This window comes from Mytilus edulis, chromosome 10 (genome assembly GCF_963676685.1).
Source record: "Mytilus edulis chromosome 10, xbMytEdul2.2, whole genome shotgun sequence".
Taxonomy (NCBI): Eukaryota; Metazoa; Mollusca; class Bivalvia; order Mytilida; family Mytilidae; genus Mytilus; species Mytilus edulis.
Window position 1 is genome coordinate 80,842,350 of NC_092353.1, and position 20,643 is coordinate 80,862,992.

General features: G+C 31.7%; 2 protein-coding genes across 4 annotated transcripts in view; one reads left to right on the forward strand and one right to left on the reverse strand.

Moving 5' to 3' along the window:
- Nucleotides 1–679: 679 nt before the first annotated feature.
- LOC139492006 (peroxiredoxin-2-like) lies at nt 680–7,809 on the reverse strand. Its single transcript, XM_071280032.1, has 6 exons — nt 7,540–7,809; nt 6,762–6,879; nt 5,922–6,038; nt 4,931–5,053; nt 4,123–4,288; nt 680–3,741 (listed from the first exon to the last, which is right to left on the reverse strand). The coding sequence occupies exons 1-6, from the start codon at nt 7,727–7,729 to the stop codon at nt 3,682–3,684; spliced, it is 774 nt and encodes a 257-aa protein (XP_071136133.1). The 5' UTR covers nt 7,730–7,809; the 3' UTR covers nt 680–3,681.
- A 4,150-nt stretch (nt 7,810–11,959) lies between these two features.
- LOC139492007 (coiled-coil domain-containing protein 181-like) overlaps nt 11,960–20,643 on the forward strand; it is a 32,156-nt gene continuing 23,472 nt past the window's right edge. For 2 of the 3 annotated variants that reach the window (XM_071280033.1, XM_071280035.1), the window contains exon 1: nt 11,971–12,103. The gene's annotated coding sequence lies outside the window, so the exon portion shown is untranslated. Of the gene's footprint in view, nt 12,104–20,643 lie in introns of all 3 variants that reach the window. The other variant, XM_071280034.1, reaches the window with a different exon arrangement.

Below are 20,643 nucleotides of genomic sequence, written 5' to 3' on the forward strand. Positions count from 1 at the left end.
ATATAAGCATTGTGTATAAGTTTTATAAATTTAGTTGCGTCAAACTAAAGTTAAGAGAACAGAAACAAATAACTCAACAGTTTTCTATTTGTAAAGGGCATAACTAACTCTAGTAAAGGAAAGTGACACCCCAAAATTCAAACTTGATCTGTATTTTGTGGTAATAAGCATTGTGTATGAGTTTCATAACATTTGGGTGAGGCAAACTTCAGTTAGAGAAAGGAAACGAAAAATTTAGCAATTTTTCTATTTGTAAAGGGCACAACTCAAGAACGGTAAAAGTGACGCCACAAAAATTCTTTTTTGTTTTGTGTTAATTAGCATTGTGTTTCATAACATTTGGATGATAAACTTAAGTTTAGAAAACGGAAACCAACTTTGGGAGGTACCTTCGTACAGATGGACAAGGGAAAACCTTAATGCCCCCCTGCACTACGGCTGCGGGGGCATAAAAATCAACTACAGAGTATATTTTTCTTTAAACTAGTCTTTTTCATATTGCTTCTGGTGATTTATTTAATTGAATCAGAATATAGTATCCAATTGGATGTGCCATATATGTAATACTCTTAAGTGACAGTCTTGTATTAAGCAGGGTCCATACGCACACAACATTGAAATGGTCTTTTCCGGAACGTACATGTAATGTTTGTATAAAAAAATAATTGTAGAAACAATATCTTAGAATATTTTTTATTATTGAAAATAGCTTCCTTTAACGAACAAGTAAATAAACCCTACAACATACAAATATAGCTTAACATATAATATCATTCATACAACAGGATTTCACAATGCAATGGATTTTCTTACATAATCAATATATACTTAGAGACTTTAATGTCACTACAGTTGAATTTATATTACTATAGAATAAAAATGAAATGTTACAATTTTTGGACGATTAAGTAACTACATGCATAAATTATTTTGTTTGGTGATTTCTTATTGCAGCTCAACTTTTTACCACATAACTCTGAAAAAATTTAAAATGCATTTATACATTATTTCCACCACATTCTATCTTGATAAAGAAAAGATATATCAAGTTTAACGGTAAAAAATTAGTGTCATTTTATGCTTTATATTTAATACAGATAAACAATAACCCATTTCAACAACAAGTAAACTTTTCACCTACAAATAAATATTAACCCCTTTCACCTAACATGTAAAATTTCCATATATGCATTATTTGTTCATACACACAGAAAAATCATTCAAAACCCTTCGACAAATGAAAAGTGATTTAACAATTTTAATGACACATTTTTAGTCAAAATCTACTAATAAGGTCACATTATGTAGCCTTTTAAAGCTTTGCTAGTGCTGTTTAGTGAAAAAGTATTGACAGAAATTAAAAAACACATATATATAGCAATTAGAATTTGTCTTTTAAACTATCTTTGGTACTTCAGTGCTAAAGGAGGATATATACCCTCTTAAGGTAACTCAGGTAAGGACAGGATTCTTAATAAATTAGTTACCCTTACAGTATCTGGTATTACGGGTAAGTATCACATGGTAGTTTTAGAAAAATAGACTTGAATTTTCTATCTTTGTACCTGATATACACAGAATGCATTTGTGATTCAAATATTTATGATTAAACAGTCATACTTATGATACTTATAAACATTTAAATGAAATGCTGCAACAAAAAATACTCTGCAGGTAACTTAACCTACAAGAATACATACAATTGTGAATGCCGAAGAAAAAAAACCTTTCAAATATTCTCTCCCACATTTTACAATATCAAGATTGGTTACATTGTCATTTTTTTAAATAAATATATCAAACTCTAAAGCCAAAAAACTTGCCATAATTGACAAAAAGTTTGAATATTTGCATCAAATTAAATTTAATTCTTAAATTATCATTGGCGGATCCAGGGGTGGGGTGTGGTTCCAGAGGTTGGAACCGCCCTTTTTTTTTTGGCCGATCAATGCATTTGAATGGGAGCATGTAGCTGGAACCCCCCCCCCCCCTTTTACCCTTTTTTAAATGGCTGGATCTGCCCCTGATTATTATACAGCTGCTTTTCTTAAATTCAAGACAGAAATATACAATGTGATGATTGCTGGCTTGATATACTAGATATAATACCCTTCTCAATAAATATTTGCTATACAGTAAGCAATAGACATATACACTACACAATAATAATTTAATTTAATTTATTATAGAGGATGAAAACTACTTAAGTTCAAACACCTGTTCAAAATAAACTATTAAAGAACTAATAACATTGAAGAAAAAAAAGGATTTTCTGCTTTTAACACAGTTGCACATTGTTAAAACATAATATTGAAAATAAAAAGCATTTCAATATATTCACAAAAACTGACAATAAATTTGACCTAATGCCTATAGTAAGGTCTTCAGCAGATATGTATTGTAAATTTCTACATCTTGCATAATTATATTTCTAATGTATTTAAAACTATCTTACAATTTTCTTTTTCTTGATATTTTTTTTTATTCTAACACAACAAACTAAAACGATAAAGGCATCATTTCTACTCACAAAAATGAGCAAGATTTTTTCAAATAAAGTTATATCTGATTTTTTTTTGATTTTTCCAACTGAAACCACATGTGTCTATAAAAGGTTATTATGTCAAACACCATAGAGACAGCAACCAATTAACACAAATACAAAATTTATTACCAAGATTGGAAGATATTTCACTTTAAACACATGAACTCCAAAACTGAAAAAATAAAGAAGTATACATCAGGTTACCTCCCTTGTAAACTAAGACACTTTCCTACAACCAATGGAACTGTTCAGCTTTCAGTAGCCATTTTTGTTTTAGATTTTTACATTTGTGTGTATATTCAAAGCAAGGATTCCCAGAAATTCCACTTAAAATGGATGATGTTTCAATTATAGAAATAACAATAAAACATACTCAATTTACAATTTCCTTAAGGAATGACTAATATTTTTTCTGTCTATGAAGAAATAACATAAAAAATGTGTTGCACACTGAATAACCCGTGTAGCTGGTTATTTTGAAGTGTGCACCACATTTTTTAGGTTATTACAAATAGACAGAAAAAATATTACAGTTATTTCTTAATATAATTTAATTCTAAATTCCATTTTAAACCTGAGAAAACCATGAAAAAACGTTGTTGACGTCACGGTCATATGACTAAATTATGTCTATGGGCTGATAAACAAAACAACTTCAGCCAATCAGAAGACATGTTACATCCAAAATTAAATTATAAAGATATAGTTCATGTTTTCCATGGTGACCAAACACATTTCTTTAACTTAACACTTAACAGAGCAAATGGGTTAATAAACCATTCTGAAATCTGGTGAAGCCAAACAGATAGAATAGCCCCCCTTCTAATAATTTATTATGCTTAGATATCAGTTTTATTCCTTATATAACAACTGATACCAATAAAATGAAAGAAAATCTGATTAATGTGGGAAGGTAGAAATGGAATATTCAATAGAACAGCCCTTTTTTTACATTCATTGATAAAACAACTAGGTTGAGATGTACCTTTAGCAATGGACTTTTTTCATAACATCTAGTCAAAAGTCAGTAACATAAAAATAGATTATTGCACTGGATAAGAAAATATTAATTGTAATTTAAATATAACAGAGAAGAATTCCTTGTGTCTTTGTAATCTGTACTTTGAAGATGATTTCTAGTCTGAATTCTTCTGTTTACTGAAATACTTCTGAGCTTCCTTAGGGTCTGGAATGATCTGAAAATAGAAAAACAATGATCAAATCATCCTTTTCTTATGTACTATAAATACAGAAATTATTGTAATGGGTTTAATTTCTATTACGTTATGTATAGAAATAACTAACAGAATAAACCCTAACAAATAATTAACATAAAAAGAGCATTACTTTCTCAAATTGGAAACCACCAAAATAAATCAGAATGAAATCAGTTTAATGCTAAAAGGCATAATTTTGTATTGTCAAAATATATATTATATATAACCGAAAAAAGTCTTTAACAGAGACTAAATATGATATGAAAAAGAAGTTGTGGTATGAGTGATAGTTCTTTTGACCAGAAAAAAAACATATTTATATCTGATTTCAAACTTATCAGAATTGACAATACTACATACTGTATCACTGCCTGGTTTCCACCCAGCTGGGCATACTTCTCCATGCTTGTCTGTATACTGGAAGGCCTGTACTAATCTCAATGTCTCGTCAACAGATCTACCCACAGGGAGATCATTCATTGTGATCTGTCGTAATATCCCTTTAGGATCAATGATGAACAAACCTCTGAAAATATCACACAAAAATGGTTCAGAATAATACAATAGTGAACAAAATGAATGATCAAGTGAAACATGGGTTAAAAAATGTATATAATACATGTGAATGCGTATCAAATATTTGCAATGTGACATTTGAAATGTAATTTTAATGTAGCACACAAAGCCTGTTTAATCCTGACACATTCTTTACATGCATTTCACAAGTCAAGAAACTGTAATCCAGTTGTTGTCGTTTTATCCCGTCTTCTCAATATTGCGTAGTCATTTGTTGTATAGGTTAAAATCAGGCAGTTGTTTTCCTCTTTTCTTTTTTTTTCATATTTCATCATGTCAGGCATTTTATTGCTTTTTTCTTTTTTTTTATCAAATATTGTTTTTCTCATTGTTAAAAGCCTACAGTGACCATAGTTAAATACATCCACATCCTTGTCTCTAATGAGTAATTGTCTCATTGGCAATCATACTACGTCTCCTTTTTCATGCTTTTTGGGGGGAATCAAGAATTATACTTTGTGTTGTTTGGTCACTTGTTTAATATTTTTTTATATTTGAATTCTCAGATGATTTATTCTACAATCATTTGTTTTGAAGTAGTGAAAGCTAATAAACATAATAATTATGATAAAATTAGGACAAAAGTTTTTACCTTAAACTATGTCCTAAATCTTGTAAGAATACACCATACGCTTTGGAGATTTCATGTGTGATGTCAGACAAAAGAGGAATTTTGATTGGTCCTAGTCCTCCCTCGTTTCTAGCCTTACTTATCCTGAAATTACATAAATATTAAGAGGGAAAATTTTGTCAATTTTATCCAATATAAACCAGATGTTACATCCAATGGTTTGCAGATGACAGGGATCCAGTTTACTTATTGTTATTGCAGATGACAGGGATCCAGTTTACTTACTGTTATTGCAGATGACAGGGATCCAGTTTACTTACTGTTATTGCAGAGGTGTATTTATGTTACTACATGATTCTGCCTTGAAATTTCGGTTTTTAAAGGTTTAATTCATATACAACAGCAATGTATTGTCTTCTTGTAAGTAAACCCACTGATGATAGGGACACACTCATATCGCTAGCTTTTCAGTGTTCTAAATAAAACTTATGGGACTGAAAATTCCTAAAAATTAAAAGCAGAGGTTTCTGTTTACCCTCTAATAAAAAAGTGGTAATACAATGTATATACATTGTGTATACAAATAAAGTACATCATCATGATCATTGTACATACAGCGAAACCTTTGATTTTTTGATTTTTTAAAATTGACATTTAACCTCTAGAAGAATCAAGCTCTCCTTATCTTCACATAGGGAATATGATCATAGGCAGATCCAGGGGGCCCCCCTTTCGGGGGAAAAATTTGGTTGATTATATTGGGAATCATTGAGCATGACTGGAGCGGGCCCCCCCCTTAGGAAAAGTTCTGGATCCGCCACTGATGATGCAAGACTGTATTTATGGTACAAGCAAGTTTGTGAGGAGTGGACAATACATAATAACAGATGTATAGATACATGTATTATAATTCTTTATCAGTTTTTCTTGCAAGTGAATGAAAAATAGACTAATATCAAAAAGAGGTATGAAAAAAATCAGTTCATTCACAAACAATGATGTTTTAACTTACCAAGCTAAATGAGTAAATTGTGAGTCTACAGAACATGCAATGACCTGAGTGTTTATCTTCTCAAACTCTTTAGCCCTGTCACTAAACGCAATAATTTCTGTTGGACAAACAAATGTGCTGTAAAAATAAAAATAAATATTTAAAATGCATAACAATTTTGTACTATACAGTCAAAAATATTAATGATCAAATTTTCTTTAAAACCATACACCTTATGAAGACAACTTTGACTTACTACTTTGGATGATTGTTGATATTCATTTTCTTTTCTCTTTTTATGTATTTTTTAATTTACATTATTTGTCATGCTGAACATGTTGAATACATCATGTATGTTGTACACTTGGATAACACAAATTATCATACATGTAATATGTGCTTTAAGTTTAATCAAATTAAATATTTTGATTTTTTTTTAAATAAATCTGTTATAGTACATGTATAACTGTATTTTTGGATCACTGATCAAGTACAATGCTCTTGGATCATCTGATGTTGACATGTTGAAGAAAATAAATAAAAGTACTTCTGCTTGTTAATCATGTTGATCATAACATTGTGTCTTAATTCATACTGTATTAATTTTGATTTGCTCCTTGTGGGCACTTTGATTAGCAATAAAATATTTGTTTGTTTGTTTATTCAAGTGATTCAAGTTCTAACAACATAAAACATAATAAAACAAATATATAATTATCACATGTTTCTTCTTCTTCAATTAACAGGTAAGTAGGTATTTTTATTTCAAATATAACTAGTGTTGTACATGTTGTATGACAACATTCATGACAGTAGTAAATACCTTTTGTTACCAGAAGTTCACTACAAAGTGCTACTTACAAATCAAGAGGATAAAAGAAGAATACCAGCCATTTTCCTTTGAAATCTACTAGTCTGATATCCTTAAATGCTCCATCAATCACAGCTGTACCATTCCAATCAGGAGCTGGCTTTGAAACTGAAATAAACAAAATGACATGTATACCAGTGAATACTCTTAGTGTATGCGTCTTCCCTTAACTTTAGTTTAATTTTGACAATTTAATCTGTCCATGGATGGAGTTGGCACTTCATATCCCCGTGGTAACCATTTAGTGTATCATTTCTTCAACTTTCCTCATGTTCATCTTGATATATTAATGTTGATTATAATAAGCATGACATGTAATTAATTTCGATATTTTAATAAAATATGACATTAATGATAAAAGACTGCATGTAATCATGGTTATGCCTTATGAGGGGGGATAGGAGGGGTCCTGTTCCCGAAATCCAGGGCTTAAAAACATGAAATCCCCAAATCCTGGGCTTAAAAAAACGAAATCATGAGGTCCCAAAATTGGAATAAAGATATTCCCGGATCCCGAAAGTGTCAATCCCGAAATCCCGAGCGTAAAAACACCCGACCCGGAGTCCTGATAAAGGTCCTATCCCCCCTCCCTTATGGATGTACTCAGTACTTGGAAGTTTATCCCAAATTGGTATATTTAACTTTATGAACTTGTGCTTATCTTATATTGTATTTATTATCGAACCCAAATGGGATTCTGTGTCTTGAGTGTAAGTTTTGTTTTTATATTAATCAATTGAATAATTTTTCATTTAAGGTGAAACATACTGACAGCTTGACTCCACTGAATTGCGTGTCCTGACGTTCTGCGAGTTTCCTGTGGATAGACATGCCCTCCTGGAGATGCATAACATTGCCTGTCACCACCAAATGTGTAGCACTGTCCGTCATCGGCTGAGGAAACTGGCAAAACACCGACAAAGAGGGAGAAGCAGACAACTGAAAACACATGTACCATTTTGCAACGTAGACTTCCGTTATGATGATCTCTCTAGATTTTACCTCAGACTCAGTGATAACACTAGAACAGCTCAGTTTAAAGTGTTAATTTGAGACATTATCGGACAATCATGTGTACCAACTGTGCACCCATGCCTTGATCAAATAAATTATAGAATACCTCTTGCAATATCTCAAAAGGAAACGAAACACAATTTTTATATAATTTCAATATATAAAAAAGTAACCATAAACAAACAAACTGAGAATATTTCACTTGCCAATCACGGTTTATAAGGCTTATATTGTTTAAAAAATTATCAGAAACGTTTTCACAATGAGGTCTGATTGCAGGGAAATTGACTAATTACATGTTATATATTCGCTTATTGTAAATTTTCACACACTATAATTTCTGTAAAGCATAAAAAGTAAATTCACAAAAATACTGAACTCCGAGGAAAATTCAAAACGAAAAATCCACAATCATAAGAAACAGGACGTTTCGGCAATAGATCCAGTTGGGACTTGGTTGATTCGGCCTTTGACGTTACGACCGTGTACCACTCCGGCCATGTTGAAAACGTAGCAATCATACTTTTAATTTATATTAAAGATATTTGTTGTATATTGAAACGAAACTGGGGTACTGTCTATGCGACCTTAACCGAAACTTTATATAAACTAGACAGAACCTAATTTTTTATTTAATCTATCTCGAGGGTAATTTTCGGCCTATGCTTTCGCTCTAGGACTTCTATTAAAGTGATGCCCGTCTAGAATATATTAAGAGTTTTATTAGGTATAATTTTTACCAGTCTATGCCACCAGATTATAATTTATTTAAACATGTGTTCTGGAACAAGATGTCTGAAGTTCAGTACTCTCCAAGTCTCAGTTAAGTGTGACTTCTGGATTCTATCACCAATGGTAAATAAAGAAGGTCTAGACTACTCCGAGGGCCAACCAGATCCTAACCTTTGACCTAGACCGCAGTCATGCTATCCTAGTGTCAGACTAAATGAACAACTGGAATGACAATCTGGACCGTTACCAAATATACAAGGATCTGATAATACCAATTTACTAGAGAAATCACAGTCCCAACACTATAGTTTGGGTAGTGGTCCAGAAATATACTGCACCTATATAAGTATGTCTAGTTATTTTTATTGCTCAAATATGAAGTACCATCCCACGCTAATTCTATATTATAGATCTATATGGGTTAGAGTAAAACTAAAAACACTTCCAATAAACCTTGAGGTAAACAATAAATAAAGGGACAGACAGACCGACGGACCAAATGTGAAATAGCCCGACCCAACAAGTGTGGTCGTTTCAAGTACGACACCACAGGGGTAGTTCAGGATTTCCAAACACGTAATTAGATTTATATACCAAATACACAAGCAAAAAGAACCAGAAAATTTATTTATCATTTATTTTATATACCTTTTATAACTTAAAGGCATACATAGTATTTGAAAGTTAGTTAGAAGCTGATTGCAGATAACACTAAACTTTGCTTTTTTATAATCGATGTGATAAGAACTTCTTAGAAGTACACAATGCTTAACTTCAAACGGTTGCAAATGGTCACATTAAAAAAATATTTGACATAATTAAGGAGATCTAAAAGTCCTTATAGCTGAGGTTAAGCTTATAAACATAAGAAGGTGTGGTATGATTGCTAATGGGATATCTCTCCACAAGAGACCAAATGGCTTAGAAATTAACAACTAAAGGCTGGGAACAGTATATCTAATATAAAATCAATCAATTTAAATTAACTATGGAGCAGTCAATGAATTATATCAGAAGTCCATTTATACTAGTAATGGTAATGGACTTCTGATTAAATATATATTCCTGGGTTTACGAAATATGGGGGAGAGAACCGATAATCAAAATATAACGGAAGTTCAGGACATTTTTTTTTTAAATACGCAGGTTAAGTACCTTGTGTTATATCAAGGTATTTAGAGTAAATCAAAGCCAAGCACATGTGCCAAAGCTGTATATTTATAAACAAAAGTCATAATTTTCAAACAAGATGTCTGAAGTTCAGTACTCTCCAAGTCTCAGTTAAGTGTGACTTCTGGATTCTATCACCAATGGTAAATAAAGAAGGTCTAGACTACTCCGAGGGCCAACCAGATCCTAACCTTTGACCTAGACCGCAGTCATGCTATCCTAGTGTCAGACTAAATGAACAACTGGAATGACAATCTGGACCGTTACCAAATATACAAGGATCTGATAATACCAATTTACTAGAGAAATCACAGTCCCAACACTATAGTTTGGGTAGTGGTCCAGAAATATACTGCACCTATATAAGTATGTCTAGTTATTTTTATTGCTCAAATATGAAGTACCATCCCACGCTAATTCTATATTATAGATCTATATGGGTTAGAGTAAAACTAAAAACACTTCCAATAAACCTTGAGGTAAACAATAAATAAAGGGACAGACAGACCGACGGACCAAATGTAAATAGCCCGACCCAACAAGTGTGGTCGTTTCAAGTACGACACCACAAATGTAACACAGACTTTACAAACAAAACTAGTTCAGGATTTCCAAACACGTAATTAGATTTATATACCAAATACACAAGCAAAAAGAACCAGAAAATTTATTTATCATTTATTTTATATACCTTTTATAACTTAAAGGCATACATAGTATTTGAAAGTTAGTTAGAAGCGGATTGCAGATAACACTAACCTTTGCTTTTTTATAATCGATGTGATAAGAACTTCTTAGAAGTACACAATGCTTAACTTCAAACGGTTGCAAATGGTCACATTAAAAAAATATTTGACATAATTAAGGAGATCTAAAAGTCCTTATAGCTGAGGTTAAACTTATAAACATAAGAAGGTGTGGTATGATTGCTAATGGGATATCTCTCCACAAGAGACCAAATTGCATAGAAATTAACAACTAAAGGCTGGAAACAGTATATCTAATATAAAATCAATCAATTTAGATTAACCACGGAGCAGTCAATGAATTATATCAGAAGTCCATTTATACTAGTAATGGTAATGGACTTCTGATTAAATATATATTCCTGGGTTTACGAAAAATGGGGGAGAGAACCGATAATCAAAATATAACGGAAGTTCAGGACATTTTTTTCAAATACGCAAGTTAAGGGAGCTACCATTGGATTTTTATGGGGGGCTAGAATGAAAAATTTTGTCCTGCATTTTTTTTAGTTGTAATCTCTGTCCTGCCTTTTTATTTTTCACTCTATTCGGTCCTTCATTTTTTTTTATTAGTTTATCCTGACTTTTTTTACCTAAATTGTCATCCTGCCTTTTTTTTTTTGCAAAGTGTCTCATCCTGCCTTTTTTTTACTCAAAACTCCTGTCCTGCCTATTTTTTTCAAATTTCATTCTTGCCCCCCCCCCCCATAAAAATCAAATGGTAGCTCCCTAAGTACCTTGTGTTATATCAAGGTATTTAGGGTAAATCAAAGCCAAGCACATGTGCCAAAGCTATATATTTATAAACAAAAGTCATAATTTTCAAACATATAAAAATAATACCAAATTAACTTTGTTAATATAAGTGTTCATGCAGTTATACATTACTAACATTAAAGAAGAGGGGGTTGGGGGGGGGGGGGGGGGATGATACAAGAAGGAAAGTCAAACTCATAGATAGAAAATAAACGGATAACGCCATGGCTAAAAACGTAAAAAGTCAAACAGACAAATAATAATAATAATACATATGAAGCAACATAGAAAACTGAAGACTAAGCAATACGAAGCCCAATAAAAACTGGGGGTTATCTCAGGTGATACGGAAGGGTAAGCAGATCCTGCTCCACATGTGGCACCTGTCGTGTTGCTTATGTTATTACAAACCCGGTAAATAGTCTAATTCTGTAGGTCACATTCATGAAAAGGGAAAGGGGTTTTAGTTATGACGTAAGGAATTAATCATCTGATCACCACCAAAAAAAAACATCAACTATTTCATTTATATAGAACGAAATATAAAAATCACGTGTTGCTTTTCTTTTCTCATGGTTGGTCTGATTTGGTAAATGAACACTTTATCACAATATCTATCATACAAAGCTAACGAAGCACCTGCTGGTATTTTCGAATAAATATATCGGTAATATTTTTCAGAAAGTTGCTTTTATTTATATTTTTTCGTCAATGATATTGTATTTTTATTTTCGCTTAAGTAGAAGTATGAGAAAACAACAATAAAGTATGAGTTCGAAACTGTGGCTTGATTTAGAGGAAGTGAACATTACCAAGGTATCGCCGTCCAAACAACATAAGCGTATCCGCTTCAAAGTTATTTCCGTTTATTTACATTTTATTGACTAAACCGATGAATTCATGACATAAAACAGGTAATACACTACCCATTTATATACAACACATAAACATTTTGTGGTTAAAATGTCGCAATAAAGGGCAATATTGATTCGTTCTTACTTGACAACTAGCATGTGCGTGTTCAGCTTCTTATTTGTGTTTACCTTACAGCTTACATCTGTACATGCCAGCTCCGTGAGATACATGTACAAGTCTATTCTGATCAAAAATAACACTAATCATAAGGGAACTTATTGCCACAGAAATAAGACCAGGCTGCAGGCAAAATTTATTGTTATTCTATTTATATTATGAAGACGGTGCTGACATCAAATACATGTTGCTTTATAACCTGGTCGATTCGTTACTACGCTGATTAGTAACCGAGACGTTTCGTACCTGGTGTAATTATATATAGTTATAAAATGTTAGTTTAAATCAAATAGTTTAAATGAAACAGTTAAAGTTATTATTTATAAATGATCAAATTTTTCATCTAATAATAACAATATTGTAATGTTTTTTAATTTAAAACATTCTTAAATCTTTTTAATTATTGGCTACTTGGTAAATACGCTCGGTCACAGCTTTAATGTTTTATGACAACTAATGACAGGTAATACAGGGCTCACGCTACCAGGCAACTTGGGCGAAGAAGTCGCTTTCTCGACCGTCACTTCGCTTTCCCCGACCCCCAAAAGGGAAAACAAGTCGCCCTGTTCTTGACGATACTCGCTTTCAGTTGCTTCCGTCATCGGACATTTTCAATTTTTACCAAGTTGATGAAACATCAATTTTTTATTGATAATTAAAGAAATTCAGACATAAACGATTAATTATCTTTAGAAAAGAGGTTGAAGCATTGTCTTCGCAGTGTGTAGCAGGTTATTTGATAAAAATACGACTTTTTATCACTTCGTGCATTTCCGCAAGTTTTGGTGCTTGTTGCTCTAAAACGTACATCAACCTAAATTTCGGCGGCAAAATAAGTTTGTTACTTCATTTAAATGTGATAAAAGTTGCCTCCAATAAATTTTTAATCCATTTACTGCATTAAAAACGTCATGTTCCTTTCCAAATAACTTGTCAAACATCGTTTATTTTTGTAAATTTTCTTGCATTCGACCGCCATTGACCGATTTCTAAACTACGGATCTGAACCGGACCAGCTATGACCGAAATCCGTACTTTTACAATAATTACTACGGACGTACGGATGAAACAGCTGACAGAGGAGTATTGATCCCAAAGGGAAAAATTACGCATTCTACACGTATTAAGAGACTTTTGGTTACATCTAATTGATTGGTGTATATAATTCCCTATATTTTTTTATGGATTGTTTCAAACTATTGATTAAAGTTGCTTAACTCTGAGACTATTATACTAATATCAATATATTTTGGTCCAGCTTAATAACTTTTATATTTTATATATGAGAAACACTGAATTTCATACACAAGATAATTTTTAATTAAATTGTAATTGATATACGTATTATAATTATTTCTTTACTTTTTTTAAAATAAAAATTATTTTTTTTTAGTGCTAGATATTTACTTGGTAGTTTCTCACAAGAACCTTAGTAAAACTTAAACAACTTTTAATTTCAAATGTTACTTTAATTGTAATTTTTTACTCAGATATGAATTGAACAATATAAAAAGAACATTATTTACATATATGGCCCTTTATACTATTGTAAAATCCAAACATTGTAGCGCACCGTGCGAATGAGCACTTCTCTTTCAAATCTCACCACTTCTCCCTATCAGTTTCAAAAAAAGAAGTCACTTCTCCCTATAATTCTGAAGTAGTGTGAGCCCTGGTAATAAAAAGTAATTATAGTAGGTGAAAAATAATTAAGTTGATTAATGGCACACGACCTAAAAATAATTATTGTTTATTTTTTTCTCACTTTTACACGCAATTGCATTACCCTCCTCCTTTTTCACCCGTGCTGGGGACTGGCATTGGCGGAGTTAAAGTTTTTTTGTTTTTTTCATCACACACCACCTCAGAGATTGTACAACTCGCAAAATATGTCAAGCTCTTAGGTGTTCCTTCTGTAGTAATAGGCTCCAATATCGTCAGACTAAAAACAAGAAACATGAAAGAAACAACTTATGATAGAAAAAAAAGAAGATTAATAAAGAACTCAGCATCATAAAGATGAGTGGTGTCAAGTATTGGAGACATCAAAGCACGTGGCAGAAGACTAAATATTTTGATAAAGACAGGGTACATCTAAATGATGATGGACAATTTAAATTCTTCTGTTCTATTCGCATGTGTGCAAAACTGTACTTGTAAAGTGTAAAATTATGTGCAATCAATTATTTAATAAATGAATATAGATATATGTATGTACATCAATAGGTCTTTTTATTATTTTTTAAGTAACCTAAATGTACGACTCATATTATTATTATATATTGATATAAGGTTACAAAACGCCTCAGGTACGAAACGACCTAGTAAGTTACGATCAACTAGTTACGAAACGACCTGCACCCTTGACGTCCTACAACAATCACTTTTCCATTGTGGCTTCAGATATTTTGTATTATGTCGTCAAAATTTTTCGGGAACCTGTGTGATGTCCAGTTATGGCGGATAAAAGCGATAAGGTGTAAGGGTATTTGATATCCACTTTCATCACAAGTCAAGTGTGTTATTCAGTTTGAAGGGTATTCTCTAGGTACGTGAAACATGTTTTGTCTCAATTTAATCAATTACAGACAGAATGATGAGTGTTTATTCATTAGAAATGCAAGGGAATGTTGGTAATATCTATGGAATAAAAACAATAAAACACTTTCATTAGCTACACGTATCTTGACCATGTGAATTTTCATACGAGTGTATATAGTAAACCTACAATTAACAGAAACAAGTGTCTGTGTCCTTTATATATCTCATGTTTTTACTTTTGATGTTTACAAAAAGAAACGAAAACCAAAAGACATGAAAGAGATAAATATTTTTCTGTTCAAGGTTTTTCAGGCCTATAGTCATGATAGTCATTAGTGGTATTGACCCTTCTATCATTTATGCCTCCTTCAGAAACAATTTAAGCTTCAGGGAAATTACTAATAAATTTTAAACATTTAAAAAAGTTCATCCAAATTTTACTGAGATATCCATGGATTAAACTAAGGTTTTGTAATTTTCATTTTGTAGGGTGCATGTGGAAAGCCAAGTATAGAAACATTTAGCCTTTTATGCATTTTAGCTGAATTGTCTCTACATTTTGTAGATATGTCTCTGAAATAAATGTTCTGATGTGATTGTCATGCAACAATATTTTTTTTTCATTTTGACAACAAATGTTTTAAAAAGAAAGAGATATACAGTAGGAACTTCACTTGTGTGGTTTTAAGTAGTGGCGGACCAATTTGCAGTGTAAAATTGTCTATTATAGTTAATTAGAACATTTTGCCCAAAAAATACAATTAAGCATGTGCATTACAAGACCTAACTTAATTTATAAAGTTAATACTATACTACATATACATTTAAAAAAAAAAAAAAAATTTCAATTATGATAAAGAACTTCAGCAAGTTGGGGTTATGCTAGATTAATGCCTAAAGTATACACCACCGTATTGATAAACATTGTGAGCCAAATCAATTTTATGCCCAACTTAACGATAGTAGAAGGGCATTTTGTTTTCTGGTCTATGTGTTTGTTCGTCCATCTGTCCCGCTTCAGGTTAAAGTTTTTGATCAAGGTAGTTCTTGATGAAGTTGAAGTCCAATCAACTTGAAATTTAGTACACAAGTTCCCTATGATATGATATTTCTAATTTTAATGCCAAATTAAGTCATCTAGACACCCAAGTTCACAACAGTTTCTTTAATTACTTGTGTCATAATCAATTTCCCATTTTTACCAAGTTGATTGAACAGTAGTTCTTTCATTTATAAGCAAATAAATTTCTTTTGAAACGTGGGGAAAACATTGACTTAACAGATTGTTTGTTTGATATTTCAAAGAAACCACTTTTTAAAGAGTGTATCTTTTTTTTCATTTCCAGTTCTCAAGAGTGTATGTTTATATTACATTCTGACTTTCCACAAAATAAAGGAGAAGGTCTGATAAGGGCTTAATCTAGTAGTGTTGGATAATCTGTTGAAATTACCAACCGATTATCTATTACAATCGGTTGACAGCAACCAACCGACTATCAATTATAATCGCATCATAATACCTTGCCCTTTTTTTTTTAAATGAAATCCTGCATTTAGTCTCATTGTACATGTCTAATGTGTATATTCCATATCATTGCAGAGTTTATATATTCATATTTGATCTTTTGTTTCCTTTTCATATTTTATTTAGCAATTAAAACAATGAATTAATAAGGATCAAGATTCAGATTGAACATATTTTATCTCATAATTACAACATTGATTACCAACAGTGACACTTACATTTCTAAATTTCAATGGTGTAACTCACATTACAATTTCAATAACATAGCTGTACATATATATACATTTGAATGCTTCTAATTAAGAAACGATATATAAAGTTTTTAACTTTAAGAAATTTAAAATTAACAGAAAAAAATAAAACAATGCATTTGCATTGAAATATATACAGTAAACAAAGGGGATTAAGCCAATGTCTTTTAATTCGTGTAGAATGCTTTTTTTCACTTTTGTGATCATTATTTTTCTGTCAATTGTGTAATTGGTGCGTCTGAACTTATAATTGCAAATGCGGAATTATTACATAGTTGAACTGTATCCGATTTGTGATTTTTATATTTTTCAATAGCGGAAAAATTTCAAAAATAAACAATGTTTGACAAGCAATTTGGAAAGGAATATGACGTTTTTGACGCTACAAATGGATAAAACATTAATAAAAGGCAATTTGCAACACTCTCAAGTAACAAGTTCCGGTTTTGAAAGAAAGTATTTCATACAAAGTTATTAATTTTAGATAACATTCCATCAATCTGTATATATTTATAGTCAATGCTTTTGTCACATTTATAAAGAAGGAAATTGGTTATGTCTTTTAATTATAGGACGTTTGACATTGTTATTGTCATCGACTGATATTTTTTGTTATTATTTGTTTGACTGCGCATATAAAATGCAAACCGCAAACGGACCGAAAGTTGATAAGCTAAAAGTACGGAAACTATAACGACAATTGATTTAACAAAATCCCAATCGATTATTGACATCGCCAGGCCCAACCAACTGATTTTCGACTTATTCCGATCATCGGAACAACACTCTAATCTAGTCTTTAATTTGAAGGACATCTGGTGAAAATAGTTATTACATTTTTAGCTCACCTGGCCCAAAGGGCCAAGTGAGCTTTTCTCATCACTTGGCGTTCATCGTCTTCCTTCATCCGTTGTCGTTAACTTTTACAAAAATCTTCTCCTATGAAACTACTGGACCAAACTTGGCCACAATCTTCACTAGGGTATCTAGTTTAAAAAATGTGTCCGGTGACCCGGCCAACCAACCAAGATGGCCGTCATGGCTAAAAATAGAACATAGGGATAAATGTTGATTTTGGCTTATATCTTTGAAACCAAAGCATTTAGAGCAAATCTGACCGGTTGTTTATCAGGTCAAGATCTATCTGCCCTGAAATTTTCAGACAAATCAGACAACCTGTTGTTGGGTTGCTGCTCCTGAATTAGACATTTTAAGGAAATTTTGCAGTGTTTGGTTATTCTCTTGAATATTATTATAGATAGAGATAAACTGTAAATAGCAATAATATACAGCAAAGTAAGATCTACAAATAAGTCAACATGACCAAAATTGTCAAGAGACCCCTTAAGGAGTTATCTTCTCCTCTGAAACTACTGGGCGAAATTTAACCAAACTCTGCCACAATCATTAATGGGGTATCTAGTTTGAAAAATGTGTCCGATGACCCCGCCCATGAACCAAGATGACTAAAAATAGTACATAGGGTAAAATGTAGTTTTTGGTTTATATCTCTGAAACCAAAGCATTAGGAGCAAATATGCTGTGGAAAAAAATGTTCATTAGGTCAAGATCTATCTTTTTGTTGTGTTGCTGCCCCTGAATTGTAATTTTAAGAAAATTTTGCAGCTTTTGGTTATTATCTTGAATATTATTATAGATAGAGATAAACTGTAAACAGCAATAATGTACAGCAAAGTAAGAACTACAAATAAGTCAACATGACCAAAATGGTCAATTGACCCATTAAGGAGTTATTGCCCTTTATAGTCAATTTTTGTAAGTTTTGTAAATTTTTGTGTAAATTTTTACAAATTATTTTCAACTGTCACTTCTGGGCCAAATTAATTATAGATAGAGATAACTTTAAGCAGCAAGAATGTCCAGTGAAATAAGATCTACAAACACATCACCAACACCAAAACACAATTTTGTAATGTGTTCTTTGTTTAATATGCACAAAGACCAAGGTGAGCGACACAGGCTCTTTAGAGCCTCTAGTTTAAACACTTTTAAAAGTGTTAACTTCAGTATAAGGTATAATTTTTGCTGAAAGATAAGCCTTACTGTGACCTATACTTTATATCCACATCCATTGGTCTCCGGGGGATAGTTTTCTCATTGGCAATCATACCACATCAATAAATCTTTGGGAGATAGTTGTACCAATCAGAGATCTCCATGGATGAAAATTTAACAATGGAGGAACTTTCACCATGACAAAATTCAGCGTCTACACATGGTGTGATCGAAAGTATTTCCTTCCTTCATTTTCATGTATAAAGGAATTGTGGCCAGGCTGATATATTGCTTATTATATTTATCTAATTATAGAATAACCGATATGATCATTGATTGTTATTAATGACAATGACAGAACTTTGTTATCCATACATTTCAGTTGTTAGCAAATATACTATTTATCATTTCAACTCCATGAATGACAATAGTCAAATTAAAGAGATTCCCTTGATTTATGATATCATTGCATCATTTTAGAATGATGTTAAAACTAGACCTGCACCCTTTAAAACTGGAAATGCCCTGTTATAAGCCCCATCTTCAAAAGTCATGACCAGCATATCGCATCCTTTCAGTCATTCCCTGAAACAATTTGTAGGTAAAACACTGACCAATATGTAAAATACAGAGTGATATTTCAAAGTGAACCAGTCAGAATCACCAGCTTTCACTGTGGAAAATCACAAGTAAGAGTGATTTTTACCTGAATCACCTTTTGTGTACTGTACTACAATTGTATTGTTTTGTATATCACATGACAACAAATGAGAATTATTTCCTACGGTTCTGTCAATAACATGGTGAGATAATTCTATGAATTATTCATATCCTTCATCACTTAATGTTCCATGATATAGCTTATTGATCTATAGACAAAATGATCATCAAATTAATTAATCGAATCGCTATGCATTTTTTAGTGGTAATATTTCTCGATTGGAAACTAGATAATGTCATTTGATTTGCATGTGTTATTTTCACTTTATCACTATTTAATCGGAAATTGCATTGGATGGAAGCATTAATTTAAATTTATTAAATACAAATCTAAAGAGTTTATTATTTTTGTTTTGATTAAAGCTATAGTCATGCTAGTTCATTACATACAAATTTAATGAGTTGATTTTCATTTGGGGATATGTGTTTTTGACTCATCCTACACATACAATCCCTTAATAACATATTTATGATATTAAATATAAGTCTCTGATGTTGTTGTACATGTGTGTTAAAAGAATTCACTCATACATGTGTTTTGTTCTATAAATTTTGCTTCTAATCCAATAAGAAAATAAAAAAATAGATTAAGGGCTTACATGTATGTTTACATGAATTACATCAGGTGGTTTACATAAACATATTTCAGGTAGGACAACACTAAGATTTTAGTTCTCCCTAATTAGACAACTTATGCTGATGTACCCCAAAAAAATGAAATTACTCCTGTACATGTACATCTCTAAAATAAATGAGACGTCATATCCATTCTAAAGATACTTAATATGACTGTCAGCTTCTAAAGAAAATTCTGGTGATAATTTGAATTCAGTTATATTTTTTTCATGAAATATTAAATAATTGTTTTTCACTAAAATAAGTATTTTTGTTGTTATTTTGTTGTTGTAATTAATGGAATTCAATAACTAATTAATGGTTATTTTTATGTTTAAATTATTGATAATAAGTAGCTATAAACATGATAAACTAAAGAGACAAGGATACACAAGTGAACAGGTTACTTTTCTCTGGAACTTGCCTACAACAATACCTACACCTTATCGCTAATCCCGGCTGACCCGGCCGCTTGAACTTTTGACACACACAACAATCACTTTTCCATTGTAGCGTCAGATATTTTGCTTTATGACGTCAAAATTTAACGGGAACCTGTGTGATTTCCAGTAATGGCGGACAAATAGCGATAAGGTGTATTAAACATAAAGTCATAAGGATATTAGATTGAGGTGGATATCAAATCAGCAATTCGTTTTACTGTGCTTGGAAATTACATCAGAAAATAATTATAGATATATATATGGTAAAACAAAGTTCATACTTACAATCAAGTTTATTAGTGCTAAATAGT